The sequence below is a fragment of the Montipora capricornis genome, chromosome 2, assembly GCF_036669925.1.
Source record: "Montipora capricornis isolate CH-2021 chromosome 2, ASM3666992v2, whole genome shotgun sequence".
Lineage (NCBI taxonomy): Eukaryota > Metazoa > Cnidaria > Anthozoa > Scleractinia > Acroporidae > Montipora > Montipora capricornis.
Genome location: NC_090884.1, coordinates 50709476 through 50724475, shown reverse-complemented (window position 1 = coordinate 50724475; position 15000 = coordinate 50709476). Strand labels below are relative to the sequence as shown.

The 15000-nt window shown below is 39.6% G+C and overlaps 1 protein-coding gene across 1 annotated transcript in view; it reads left to right on the top strand.

Annotated features, from left to right (window-relative positions):
• Positions 1–14265, top strand: part of LOC138026003 (U4/U6 small nuclear ribonucleoprotein Prp4-like) — a 20985-nt gene extending 6720 nt beyond the window's left edge. The window contains exons 9-18 of the mRNA XM_068873173.1: positions 511–569; positions 3925–4048; positions 5116–5205; positions 5863–5920; positions 6008–6072; positions 7430–7537; positions 7633–7751; positions 9986–10026; positions 11875–11956; positions 14027–14265. Of these exons, the coding sequence (XP_068729274.1) occupies positions 511–569; positions 3925–4048; positions 5116–5205; positions 5863–5920; positions 6008–6072; positions 7430–7537; positions 7633–7751; positions 9986–10026; positions 11875–11956; positions 14027–14088 (808 nt within the window). The 3' untranslated portion in view covers positions 14089–14265. The remainder of the gene's footprint in view (positions 1–510; positions 570–3924; positions 4049–5115; positions 5206–5862; positions 5921–6007; positions 6073–7429; positions 7538–7632; positions 7752–9985; positions 10027–11874; positions 11957–14026) is intronic.
• The last annotated feature ends 735 nt before the right edge of the window (positions 14266–15000 follow it).

Here is a 15000-nt window from a genome sequence, read left to right as displayed (position 1 = left end):
TTAAGGATGGTGCCTACTAATTCAAAGGTATTTTGCCCCGGTTTATGAGTATGCAGGAAATGTAGATCTTAACAAGTGCCATTGAAATCCAAAAAGAAAATTGGGGGTAATGACTCATTTTTCCATGATAGTTCATGAATAATATTTTTGTAAAAAGCTTAAAAATTCAAAGCAATGTATGGCATTCTTTCTCAAATTGAAGCGTAATTATCAGACTGCTGAGAAATGCATGGTTACCCCCAATTTTCTTTTTGGATACCAAGACTACTTACTAAGATCTACTTTCTCTGGATAGTTTTAAACTGCACTAAAATATCCATGTATTAGTGTGCATCACTGAAAGGAAACGCTATTATCTCAAGGTGCGCAAAACATAATGCACAATAACAACAGTAGGCACCATCCTTAAATTAGAGTAAAAGTGTTTAAAATTTGAAATTATTCCAGATGAAATGAATCATTCAGTTTTACACCCTTTTTTGACGACTGAACTTTTTGTGTTACATGTAGGAGTGGCTTGTGCAAACTTTGGTCAATTCCAGACTGTGAGCCCTTAGCAGTTCTAAGAGGTAAAGAATCTGAAAAAAATAATTAAATTAATAGAAGTCTAGTTTCAAGTTCCATGAAACAGCTGGATTAAAGTCTAGGATTGCAACCAATTAAATGTCTCTCTATAAATGTCACAAAGTGTCCCATTAAGTTCATGCATGTTAGTATTTGTGTTATTTTTAGGTTTTTGTAACTAGTTACATATATGTTTACTTGTGGCTTGGAGTTATGGGGAAACTTTGTTACAGTATGTTTACTGCCTCTACATTGTGTCTAGACTCAAGTGAGAGAAAAAGGCAGAGTGAACATTTCTTGATGCCTGCATGTATTAAAATGGCCTGTTTCTACAGGCATAACATTGATCGTATCGGTACCAGTCAGAGGTTTTCTCAACTCGGTTGTCTTTTTAGATGTATCCTATAGGTCATGGAAAGGTTACTGTATGACAAATGAGATTTTTATGATATCAATTTGGATTACTTGGGAGGAAATCCAATTTCTTGAAAAAGAATTTTGAAAGAATAACCCTCCAATTGCTATACAGTGTAGATGTACATGTATGTGGTTCAGATTCACTTATGCGTAAGAAGCTGGTTTGAGGTTAAACTAAGTTACCACTAGGATTCAAGTTAAAATCGAACGCTGCTGCAATGATATTGTAGCATAGCATATGGTAAATGTTTCCCTGTTAAAATAATAATAATAATAATAATAATAATAATAATAATAATAATAATAATAATAATATATTAATAATAATTTTATTATTATTATTAACATATTCCAAGCAAATTGCTATTTACAAGTAAGAAGTAAAACAAAAGAAAAAACTAGTAAAACCTATTTACAATTCATTTCCATTAAAAGAGAGACTAGTATGAAGCACAATAAACTTACGAAGATATTCTTATTTTTAGTAGGAAAAATTCATGTCATGATAGCATTCTGACTAAAAAAAAATTGGAAATAAAAATAAGCTCCTTAACTAACTGCAGACAGTACTATTTCGGCCTTCTGGGCCTCATCAGTGCAGTGCTGATGTCTGGGATGGAGGTTAAGCTTATAAAGCCACCCCAAATGTCCCACACATGTGGTACATCTAAGCCATGCCAGAGTGCTCAAACTAGCGAGCTAGTGAGCATGCGCAATTGCTAGCGGCAATGACTCATCCCATTAGAGTGCTCAATTTGGACATGAAAGCAAAAGCTTTGTAATGCCAAAGAGCTATATCTAACTGCATATATATATATATATATATATATATATCATATATATATATAGAGAGAGAGTTTAGAAGTGACCAAGGACGGAGAACCCTCTGAATGACATTTTCATTGGAAGAAAAACATTTTTTATGCCCTGAGCGGGATTTGAACCCACGTCCCCCTGATTACCGGTTGGGTGTGATCACCACTACACTATCAGAGCAACCATGCTGGCTACATGGCCAATCTGAATAGTCAGTGGGAATTTTCTACGTGGTTCTCCCAGGCTAGTGTCTTCAGACCAGATAAGAAAGTTTTTCCACTGGTGCTTGACTACAATCCAATTTTGCCAGATATCCAAAAAGTCATTAAAAATCACTTTCATCTATTGCAATCTTCACCAGAAGTCAAAGAAATTTTTCCGTCCAAGTCAATTTTTCCCGCTTATCGTAAAACTAAAAATCTTAAGGATTTGTTAGCGCCATCCAAATTTCAGGTAACCTCTTGTAGAAATCCAAGAGAAGAAAATGGGGGTTGTTCAAAATGCAATAAGGAATGCGATCTTTGTAAAAATTATTTAATTCAAGCTTCAAAATTTCAAAGTTCAGCTACTGGTCGTCATTATTCCATTCAACAAAAACTTTCTTGTTCATCGCAAAATGTTATTTATTTGGCCACTTGCGTCAAATGCAACCTGCAATATGTGGGCTCCACCTCGACTGAATTTAAAGTAAGATTCCGTAACCACAAGTCGAACATGCTGAAGAACAAAAGAACTTGTGAATTGGCTATCCACTATAATAACTCTGAACATGAAATTTCACAAATCAACTTCATCATTATCGAACAAATTAGGTCTTTTGAAAATTCTTTGCATCTTGAACAATTGTTACTCACTAGGGAGGCCTATTGGACTGCGCAATTATTTACCCTTAATCCTCATGGTCTTAATAAAAGGCGGGAATCTAGATCGAAACACCGCATTAATTACTACAATTGAGTAGTTGTGAGTTGACATTTTCCCAATACGATGCATTTTTATCGATATGTCACCTATAGTTCTTTATTTGTTTTTGATTGTTAAATCTATGTCACCTTGGAGTTTAGACCTTTGTTATAGTTCTTTATTTGTCTTTGATTGTCAAATCCATGTCACCTTGTAGCTTTGACCTTTGTTTTGTTTCGTTTCCTTAATTTCAATATTTCTGCTCTGTATATATAAGCTGCTGTTGTTGTGATTTGCACTCATTGTAAATAGTTTTTTAGTTTTTAATTTTTAACCTGAAGAAGGCTGAACGGCCGAAACGTCGTAGTAAACTTCGCCCAGAACAGTCAAGAGTTTGTCTCTTCGTCGCTTTTCCTTACGTACACTTAACTATATATATATATATATATATTATAAGCAGATAATATCAGTCAGAAAAAAAAAACAAACAGATTAAAATTAAGAAAACTAAGAAATTCTGGCGGTCACATTCTCGATTCTAATGTCGGTGTCCTGAAGGTCTACATTCCTTCTTCTTCCTCTGGAACCTCTAAGGCAGAGGAGAGCTGAGCAGAGGATAGCAAACGATACTTTTGCTCTTAGCCAGGACACGGTGGTGGCGTAGTCCTCTCCCTTCTTAATGGCGAGCAGTTCAGCTAATCTGCTGTGGTATCTCTTACATTCCTCGGCCATTCCGCCTGTGGTAGTAAAAAAAAGTGGTGTAAAGGTGCCTTGCGCCACCTCCATCACCATGCTTGCATAATAATGATAAAAAAAAAATATATAAATTAATAATAATAATAATAATAATAATAATAATAATAATTTATTTTTGTTACAGTAGAAATTTATTTTATTAATTTTGATAATGAAGATAAATCTTAGATACTAGAACAAAATGATTGAAAGCCCTAGCAGGAGCGGAATGTAAGGAGAGGACTTGAATGGTACATTATTATTTTTAGCTTTGGTGTTTTTCACAAACTTGACGTACAATGTACATGTAGTGCAATGAGGCAAAATGAACAGTATTTTATTACTACAAGAGTCTTAAAAAATGAGTGCAAGATAGAAAAAAATGGAATGTAAACTTGTACTGTGAAAAGGTGACCATGCCCTCAGCACAGCATTTAATGATCATCATATTATAAAAATTAGTTATTTCTCATTTCAATGTGGTTGTAGGTCACAATGAGCGAGTTGGTTCAATAGTATTCCACCCTGAAGCCACGTTGTCGTTAGATGAAACAGGTCCTTGCATGGCATCCTGTGATGCGAATGGTGCAGTTCTTCTTTGGTCCCTCAACATGTAAGGAATGAATCTTGTTGTATTTGGTCCTGAAAGGAAGTTACTGTACATGTACATTTGTACTTCTGCATGCACATGCATATGACGCATTCGCAAAACCCAGTTACCCAGTACTTTGCCAATATTCTGTTTTATTTCAGTGGGTTTTTGCAGTACAACTAGAAAAAATATGTTACCCGGGCATTCATAAACAATCCAGTCATTATTCTTTTCATTTTTACCCTTGCTGCTTTTCTATTTTTGTCAGGTGTACTGTCAATTGGGTCATTGATCGTTGTTCATGCATTGACTAATCACACACTGAAAAACTATGTCCCCATTAACCCTTTGATGTCCAAACCGGCCTAAACCAGCCAGACTTAGTATTTTACTCTGTCTAACGCCAAACGATTTTACTCATCAATGGGGTACCCCTGGGAGTCAATGGGTTAAAACTGAATTTATGTTAATTAAAAGAAAAGCAAAGTTTCTGTATTAACATAAACAATGTTCAGTCTTTATTTCACTTTCAAGTTTTCATGATGCTGCAAATTGGGAATTGCACAAGGCAACCACAATAATGATAATTATTGTTATTAAGAATTTCTAAAGTAAAATAAGCAATTGTGAGTCATAAATTCCAATACAAGTGCTTTCTTTGAAAAACTATCAAAGTGGTTTTTGGTTAGTAATTTTTTGTGATCGAGTGGAAGTTCTGAGGGGGTCCCCATCCAGACGAGTAAAATTGTCTGGCATTAGACACAGACCCCTTGTGGGCATGAGGTACCTGGTTGGCTACTTTGGGAGTGTGGCTGGCTTGAGTTCCTCGCCATTTATCCTCTTCCCTCCCGAGAGTAACACAGATTTTACTTGTCAACGAGGGCTGCTGCAGGGGTCAAAGGGTTAAGCATCTTGGTCCCTTTAGGCAGTTCCTGTCAGTGGCCAGAATGGGATGAGACAGAGTGAGAAGCCCAGTTTCTTCTTTCAGATCTTTAATTAATCCAACAGTAATATTAAATGATGTTTATATTATTTTGATGCAATGAACACATCATATTCTACCAACGTTATATGGCCACTTTTGTTAGGGACACACCTCTTGCAAACATAGAAGGACATGAAAAGCGTGTTTCTCGTGTGGCATATCATCCCTCTGGGCGATTTTTAGCTAGTTGCTGGTGAGTGAAGGAAAAAATTTGCCGTAATAAAAAATTTCAACTGAAAACACACTGACGATGATTGAGGAAAATATGTGAGAGATCATGTGATAAATACAGTACAAGCAAAGGCAACTCAATATGACGTGATCATGTTTTATGTGACTCATTTAATGTTTGCATTCATTGTTCATGTAGGCTGGGTGTTGTTTTTCATAATGCAAGAAATTTTCATGAAGAAAAAAAAATTATTACAGGACATAACATTTCTTATTTCAACAAAATTGCTGGTAACCTTGCAAACTAATTGCCGTTGTTGATAAGAGTCTAGACAACGCTGCTTGCGTCAATGTATCACACAATTGTAATAGCCCATCAGAAAGACTAATTTGGGAAATAAACTAATCAGATTGCAAGAAAGATATATGGCTTTCGTCATACTACCTTTCGTCATAAAAAGACAATGCTTGCTCTTTATGTCATGATCCTGGTCACACTCTGAAATAACATTTTCTTTGCTGGGCCCTCCTGAGTATACGACATTTTGACCACTGTGATGATAAATATCGTTGTCAATAAGAGTTCAAACTTCTGAACCACATTCGATTTGTTGATTTTCCTTCATGAATTATTAATGACCTCGACAAGTCCATTTAGTTGTTTTTTCTTTTTTTGCAGTTTTGATAATTCGTGGAGATTGTGGGATTTAGAGCAGTTAAAAGAAGTTCTTCATCAAGTACTTTTTGTTACTGTTATATGGCTTTTGAAATTCTTTATTTTGTTTTTGCAAGTTGTATACCTGATTTTTCTGTGTTCATTCCAGGAAGGCCACTCAAGAGAGGTTTACAATGTTGCTTTTCAAGTTGATGGATCACTGGTTGCAACATGGTAGGGGTGCTGCTAAATTACAATGTACAAACTATGATGACCCTTTTTCCCTTCACTGAATGAGTTCTGATGTGAACTGAATTCTAATGCTAAACTTGGGAAAACAGTAATGTACTGAAGGTTTTGATGCCAAAGTTGAAATATTCCCAGATGAAAGTAGCAAGCAAGCTAGCAAGAAGCTAGCGAGAAAGTCCTACAGTGTGAATTGCCCTTTCAAACAGCTGTAAAATATTTATCCAAGAATTCCCTCTGCTACGTTCCAAGCCCCAGTTGTTGAAAGGATGGATAACTTTGTTCAGTGGATAAGTCGTTATCCAGATTGTAAGGTATACTTCGTGTTCAACATTGACAAAGGTTCTCGAACACGCCTTCACTTAGATGTGCTTAGGGTATGCCTATTCACAGTTACGCCAGCAAATACTTAAGGTCTTTGCACAGATTGAAACTGCTGGGTAGTGACTTATCCACTGGTGGCACAGTTGGGTGAGCATTTGGTTGGAATGCGGGAGGACGTTAGTTCGACTCCGGCCGGACCAACACTCAGGAGGAACTGAGGAGGAAGTGCTGCCTTTGTAATATGGTTGGCAACATTTCAACACAACATCTTGCAACATTGTTGCATGATGTTGCGACATGTGTTGAACGGGCTGTCCAAGCGCACGCAACATTTTCAACATTCTCAACGCAACATGTCGATGTTTGTGTGACCCAGGCCCCTGGCGCGCAACAAGTGGACCTAGCGCGCATGCCCGAGCGCAACAATGTTTCGTGAACGTGGCTAAACGAGTACAACATCATGCAACATCCAAAATGTTGCACGAAAAATTTGACCGTTTTCAAATTTCACCCAACATGTTGCAACGTATCGCAACAGGGTGGCCAAACGTATGCAACATGTTGTGCCCAACAATGTTGCAAGATGTTGCGTTGAAATGTTGCTGACGGGGCTGCTCGTCGTTCCTTTTAGGGATCAAAAAAGCAGTTTTGGTACCTCTTAGGGTGTTCAGCCTTAAAAGGTCTACAGCGGGAGCTTTATCGGTACCTTTTAGGGTGTTCAACCGAAAAATTATGACAGGAGACATTTGACAATTAACTATTTTTAAATTTTGTATAAGTAAAACCCATAATTTGGTACCTCTTGGGGCCACGCCCAAGGCAGGATCATCCCCGTCCTTTTTATATGGGTTAACCCCCCCCCCCCCCCCTTCCAACCCGGGATAGATGATACCAGTCTAATCTATCAAGATGGAATAGAATTACTCACATGCTTTGCAAATTGTTAAAACTTCCTTTCGTAGCTTTTCTTCTGTCCTTCTTCAATTCGCCGCAGATACCATTTTTGCTCTTCTTTTTTTAGCGGGTTTGATGGAAGGGGACTGGTGTGGGACTTAAGAACTGGCCAGTGCATCATGCCCCTCGATGGGCACTTAAACAAAGTTCTTGGAATCGACTTTGCTCGTGATGGGTGAGTTATGACCGTGACATTTTTCAGACAGTTTTGTAAAGGAGTAGAAAGGTTGTTTATTGATCTGATTGGTACTCAAAACCATTCTTTTTCAGATATCGCATTGCAACAGGAAGCGAGGACCAAAAGATCATTTTATGGGATTTAAGGAAGAGACAGAGCATCTACACAATACCAGCACACACCAACTTAATCTCACACGTCAAGTTTCATGGTAATGCAACGGTCTCTAGACTTATCCTGGGGAGGGACAAATCCATCAAAACATATTTTCGTGTGTTTTTATTATATATTTCTACTTCTGTTAAATTCATGTGGTTCGACATTAAGAGAACGCAATTTCTAATCTTGGGTATCCTGTGAATAGGGTAAGCTTTAGCGAGTTTCGTTTTGTTCTTCTGCTTTTTGTTTATAATTCCATGTTTAAGCGCCATCTTGAATTACGTCAGACGTGCTTGCGGGTTGTAATTCTGTCTAAGTACACTAAATGAAAAATCCCCATTAAAATTCCTTATGCAGTGTAGTACTCAACGTCATCGGTCAACCCTACGCATCAATACTAGTTACTTTATATAGTCTAACGTCGATCTCCCGTTACTACACATCACAACCCGTTATTCTACGTTACTAGCCATTACCAAACGTCGATGTTCGTTACTGCACATCACCACTCGTCGCAGATGACGTTGAGTACTGTATTGCATAAGGAATTTTAAGGGGATTTTTCATTTCGTGTACTAGGACACGGACTTATAACCCTTGCGCATCTCGGTTTTGATACGTCATGGGGAAATGACGATCGATTGTTTGTATGGAGTCACTGTGAAAAAACACCGTGATATTTTTGCGTTCGACAGAGGAAAACAGACAGAGGAGAACGCATACTATTTTTATCGTTTTTCGAGATCTCTCACGTTTTTTTGAATGACGTTGTTTTCGATGCCAGTTGATTACAAGGTTTTCGGTGGACTGGCTGGCTGGTATTTCGTCTCGATTTCATGTGGTAAATCGGTAGCCATAGTGATCACAGGCATCCCGTCACTGGTTCTATGTGTGTTCGGGCATTTTTCTTCGCTGTTTTAAACTTTTTAATTTCGCCAAGGGGAGTGAATTTGTGTCGATTTGTTCAAAATATCTCCAGCCAATTCTTGGTTTTCACTCACGTGATCAACAGGCATGCTTTTCAACGAAAATAAAAGAAAATATTTGAATAATAATAGAGTTCAATTCCCGGAGGATTGGTTGGGAAACCAAAATGGCCGCCGTTCCTTTGTTTGGGGACACCAACATGGTGGCTGTGACGTCACGTGAAAACCAAGAATATGATAAATACTGCGTAACAGAACATCGCGAAGCTGTGTAATTCTCACCGTCAACAAGTCGGAGTTACGATCGCGTAAGGAATTGTGACACCCGACCGATATATTCCCTTGTTCATCACCATCGTTAAAATAACTCATTTACAACTTGGCTCAAGTAACACCTTATAGCTAAGGCTTTCTTAGCTTGCGTGGTCCTTAAAATCGTTTTCCGTACTTTTCAATTAAGTTTCTTAATTGATTGTCTTGAAACCAACACAAATTAAGTGCACTTGTCAATCACTTTATGATGTGGGCAATCCCAATGTGTCCATGATGACGCAAAGTAAATACAGGTAGCCCGTCCTACGTCCCAACTGTACGTTGCGTTCCATCGCAGTCGTAGTTGCACGTGCTGCGAGATTTTTAACCGGTTACCAAGCGAAGAAAGGTAAATGTGAATCAACCGCCAAATTTAGTTTTGATACTCAAGATTGCATGAACGTTGATAATCATCCGGCTCATTGCATGCGCACAGTCTTCGCTAAGAGGATGGGGCGGAGTTCCCGGTGTGGTGGTCTGTCCTGTTACCTCCAGCTACAAGTGGCCGACCTGGAGGTGGTGTTTGTTTGTCATTTATTTGTTTGAGCAGGTTGAAGTTTTGGCAGCTATTCAGCTGATGTGGACCTGCTATACCCACCCACCCATATACTCACAGAGGACAGCCACAACACCGGGAATTTCATCCCCTATTCTTCTCGATTATTGTGTGGGTTCTCAAACGTCCCACAGGAAGGTTGTGAACATAGAAGATACATGTGAGACCGGGCCTACGGTTTATAGTCCTTATCCGAGAAGAATTGAAAGTCTAACCATTTGCGGATGTAATTACAAAGGCAACACTTTCTCCTCAGTTATTTAAAGACCCTAAGTGTTGGTCCGGTCGGAGTCGAACTCACGACCTCCCGCTTGGCAGCCCGGCGCTCAACCAGCTGAACTACCGGTGTTTCAAAAATGCTTATGGTGTAAGGGCCCCCATAGCAGAAACAGCCGTAAGTCAAGGGCACTAGATGTAGATCGAAAAGACAGATAGAATGAGAGGGTTGCTCTCCGAGTTGTAACACGGGTTCGCCTTTGTCTCTTTTTCCAGATGACTACTTAACGTCGGCCTCCTATGACGCAACCATCAAGGTAATAATTTGATAATATCTGAGATGACAAAGTAATAAAACCTGTGCTTGCATGTCAGATGTGGTTACTCACAAATGACAACTAACATGGTCGACGTTTGTAGCATTCAAGTACGTGTACTTTAAATTTTCGACAGGTTCGAGAAACAGTAGAACCTTAATTTAACAAGATACCGAGATATTCGGGAAATTATTTAACGAAACGAATACGCCCAAAGGCAGGACACGAGGACACGAGGTCCCCTACTCGGTAAATTATCTGTCCCCTACTAGGGTAAATTAGGCCTTTTAATCATTGTTTTGTTGCATCGAGGTTGTACTTTTCCATACAATTTACGACAAGTGTACTCAAGAATCAGTTCTTAGGTAAAACGAGGGCGTCGTTGATCGAAGTTCTTTCAATCGAATATCCTGTTATGCCTATGCAGCTCGCATTCGGCCATTTAGAGAAATAACAATCCCCCGCGCTAAATAGAGCGACTTAAAAATCCTTTGACTCTCATCATTGATCAGTATTCAAATTCACCTCTCAATTTCAATACATTGTTAGGTAAACAATTATTGAGGTTGAAGGGTATTATCAGCTTAATGGTATGATCCTGATATAACACCAAATTCTCATGACCAGTCAACGAAGAAATTTATGGAAGTTCACCTCTGAACCAGGTCCCGTTGACGAGACGAGCAGAATCGTCTTGCGTTAGACAGAGTAAGGTTGTGTTCTATTGGGATCAACCGTTTCAACCGCAACCAGTTTCGGTTGAGGCGGTTGAGGTTTCCCAATAGAACACTTTTCCAACCGTTTTCGGTTGAAACGCGGTAACTCCTGGGAAAAGTTATTACCAGACTTCTCAGCGTTGACAAGTTGAGGCCTGAAAAGAACACGGCAGGAGCCCGCGGCCGACTTTAAATGACCCGCGTAAACGACAGTGGTTGCTGCCAATGTTTTTTGAACCGTTTCAACCTAGTTTGATGTCGGTTGAAAAAGTTGATCAACCAAACCAACCGAAAACGGTTTTTTCCCAATAGAACACGAAAAAACCCAACCAACTAAAAACGGTTGATCCCAATAGAACACGACCTAAAATTCACGAGTGTCATTCTCAGGGTGGGAAGGGTTAAGGATCCCGAAAAATGAATATAAGAAACGGAAAGGAAATGTAAGGAAAGGAAGTTTGTTTAATTGTCTAGTAGTTCTAGCCCTGGAGCACTACTGTAAACTGACATCAACAATTAACGCAAATAATGTCAAATGTTGGTTTTTGAGGAGAGGGGAAAACCAGAGCATCCTGGGAAAAACCTCTCGGAGCGGATTAGAGAACCAACAAACTCAACCCACATATGACGCCGAGTCTGGGAATCGAACCCAGGCCACATTGATGAGAGGCGAGTGCTCTCACCACTGTGCCATCCCAGCACACCTAAACTCATTCACCGTTTCTTATATTCGCCGCTATCACTGTTTCACACATTCTTTCTAAGTCGAGAGCGAGGGTTCATTAAATACAGCGTTAAAACGAGCAAAAGGAATCATCCCCTCCGTCAGTTAAGCTTTTTAGAAAATCTGTCTGACCATAGTTAACATCAAAGGAGCAAACAAAGATGCCAAGATTTAGGTTGGAAAGTCCACTACCGTGCACAATCTTTTGTTTTGCGCTCATACACTATGCATGAATTACGTAACCAACACGTTTCTATTGGTTAGTTCCTCAGTACGGAGTAAACAACAATTGTGTTTTGTGCAAGTTCAAGGCCAAAAAAGAGAACAAAAACCTACAACAAAGAAATTTGTCGGGTTTCATAACCATTCCCCTCTATTGACTGTGGTCTGACACAATTGCACGTCTAGGTTTGGTCGCATCCGGGATGGGCGCCGCTGAAGACTCTAACAGGCCATGAGCAGAAGATCAGTTGTGTGGACGTTTCACCAGGTCAGTGGTTTTTAAACACCGCTCGAGAGCCTTGAATATAGTACCAGTCCGCTTATCGGGAGATGCCGGGTGGGCTTGATTTTCTGGTTGGGCGACCATTCAAGCTTTGACATCGTAAAGATGTATTTTTCATCCGATGCTGACTCGGGGATGTTCGGAAAAAATACGAGGGCTCCTCACAGGAGTCGACCTCACAACCTTCCGATTGCTATTTTCGATGGTCTTCCTCTGTGCTATTGAAGACTCGCAGCTGTCAGGCCAAGAAGTATAGGAAATCGTATGTACCTGCTAGCGTATTTCGTTATTTTTGGGCACAAGTAGTGTTTTGAAAGTTCTCAAATTACAGTCGCCGTAATTTTGAGAACTTTCAAAACATATAGCCAAAAATCGAAATGCACGAGCAAACGGTTGATACGATTTTTTGTTTACTATGCACTCAACAAAATAGGCCATTTCCGAGTTCATGGCTGCCTTCTCTTCAAAGCGAGTTTAATTTCAAAGTCTTATGAAAATTAGTTTTCATTCATATGTAAAGTAGAACTAATTACCATCATAAAAACTTCGCACTTAGACTCGCTTTGAAGAGGAGGCAGACATGAACTCGGAAATGACCTATTCCTCCATCGCTGTGTTTGTATTGCACCCTCTAACCTCTATAGAGTGTTTTTACTCACATGGTTAGTAAACTTGTTTTTCCACCGAAACAAACGAAAACGTTTTCATGATAATAGAGCTCAATTCCCAGAGGATTAGTTGGGTACACCATCATGGTCGCCGCTCCATTGTTTAGGTACACCAACATGGCCGCTGTGACGTCACGTGAAAACACTATTGCACTCTATAACGTATTTATGCTTTCGTCATTGACCAATCAGAAAAACGTAGGAACGCAAGTGCATTTCGTGATTTATGGGCACGAGTGATGTTTTAAAATGTTTTGCTCCTTTCCAAATTGCGAACTTTCGAAACATAACGAGTGACCATAAATCACTAAAGGCACGAGAAAGTTCATACTATTTTTTATCTATTTTATGCTCGACAAAATCACTTCATAACTCCGTATTGCACTCTACAAATATTTATACATTCGTCATTGACCAATCAGAAACGTGACATTTTGTTGAGTATGTAGTAAATATGGATGGATGTTCTATGTGGAATCTATTTGTTAGATATTATAAAGAATTAACAGTTTTTGATGATGACATGCGTCTGTCCTCTAATAGATCGTAGCTGACAACCAATCAAAATGCGTGCATTATTGTGCTTATTACATAAAATACAATACAATAGGTTTTTTGGTCTCCCTAATAGGGCTTTTCAGAGCCAATTTGCAATAAATACAATAAAAGCTAAATAACTAACAATGTGCCTTTCATATATACAATCTCTAACGAAGCGATAATTCACTTTATTAGCCTGCGTAGCTGGCGATTCGTGAGAGATTTCGATCGGCGCGAGAAGGCTGGGTTGGGGAAACCCCATCGTTCTGGCGGCTTCCCCTCTCGATAAGGAGCTTAAGCACGCGCGTTTTTGTCACGTGGACGGCAACAGGAAGTAAGCTGTTTTCCCTTTTAACTTGTCTTCACACAACCACATTTACATTGCTAAGTATCTTTTCTCCATTAGAGATGATTAGTATAAAAATCTGGGAGATACCACTGTCCTGTCACGCGAAATGTTCTCTTCCCGGTTGCCTTCCGCGTCTCAAAAACGCGCGTGCTCAAGCTCCCCGTTGCTTGTCGCGTTCCGTAACAACAAAACCGCCAGCTCCGCTGGCTATCGCTATATGGCAGTTCCAAGTTCCGAATAGACCGTTTGCGAATTCTCACGGTTGGAATGGATCTAGCACGAAATGGAGGCTAATGCTGGCAAATCTTTTCAAATGCAAATTAATTTGCCCGCATTAGCCTCCATTTCATGCTAGATCCAGTCCAACCGTTAGAATACGAAACTGGCCTATTAAAGCATGTGCAGATAACGCTCCATAAGTTCAAAAGAATCATCAATGGGACAACATTTAAGCGACGAATGTGTACAATAAAATATCTCAACCTTTCTTCTTCATAGATGGACAGTATCTTGTATCAAGCTCCTTTGACCGCACGTTCAAACTATGGTCATCCGACTAACCTAACCATTACATCACGTTTTCGGCGGTTTGAAAGAACGACCGAGCTGATTGGTGAACGGACCTTTGCTCGTGTCCGCGAAACTTCATGGTGAATCAAAGAGACGCTGAAGGGAAAAAGACCTTTGTTGCGATTGTACATAAAGCTTTGAATTGTTTTAATAAATTGAAAATTTGAGATTGCCTTGTAGTCTTTTTCCTGGCAAAGATGTATCATCGAGGGGAATCTCTTTGTTTTGGCTTGAAATGTGTCATCAGTTTGTTGGTACTCTACTCTGCTTCGAGAGGTTTTCCTTCCGGTACTCAGGTTGTTCCCTCTGCTCTAAAAACCGACCTGTGATTTGACATGATTTGATTTGATTTGAATTGATCTCTTTGTAATGTCCCCAATCAGTGCTTGGCCCTCTGTCCTCACAACCTCTGTCCTTTTGCAAGGTGTTGCATTGAAATGTTGCGAGCGTTTGGCCAGGCCTTAACAAGACATTTAAAAATTGTTTTCCAAACAACCATATCGCTCATGCCAATTTTGTTTCTCCAATGTTGATACACACTTTCCATTCCGAACGACTTGCGGTTGTAACGAAATTATCACAGTAACGGGAAATAATATTTTTCATCGACGTGTTTACAAGGCAGCTAGGGTTACCCTGGCGCTAGGGTAACCCTATCTGATTGCTAGGGTAACCCTAGCTGCCTTGTAAAGTAACGCTCTGCTAGGGACAACTCGCCTACCCGGGACAACGTTTTAGCTGTTTCCAGTGTGTTTCCGATGCTGGCGGTTACCAAGCACACAAAGTTGTCCCGGGTGGTAGGGTAACCCTACCTGTCCAATTTTTGCTTGTAAACCCGTGCTATCTTTGACCCCCCTGCTAGAGTAACCCTAGCAGTAGGGCTACCCTACCTGCTTGTAAAC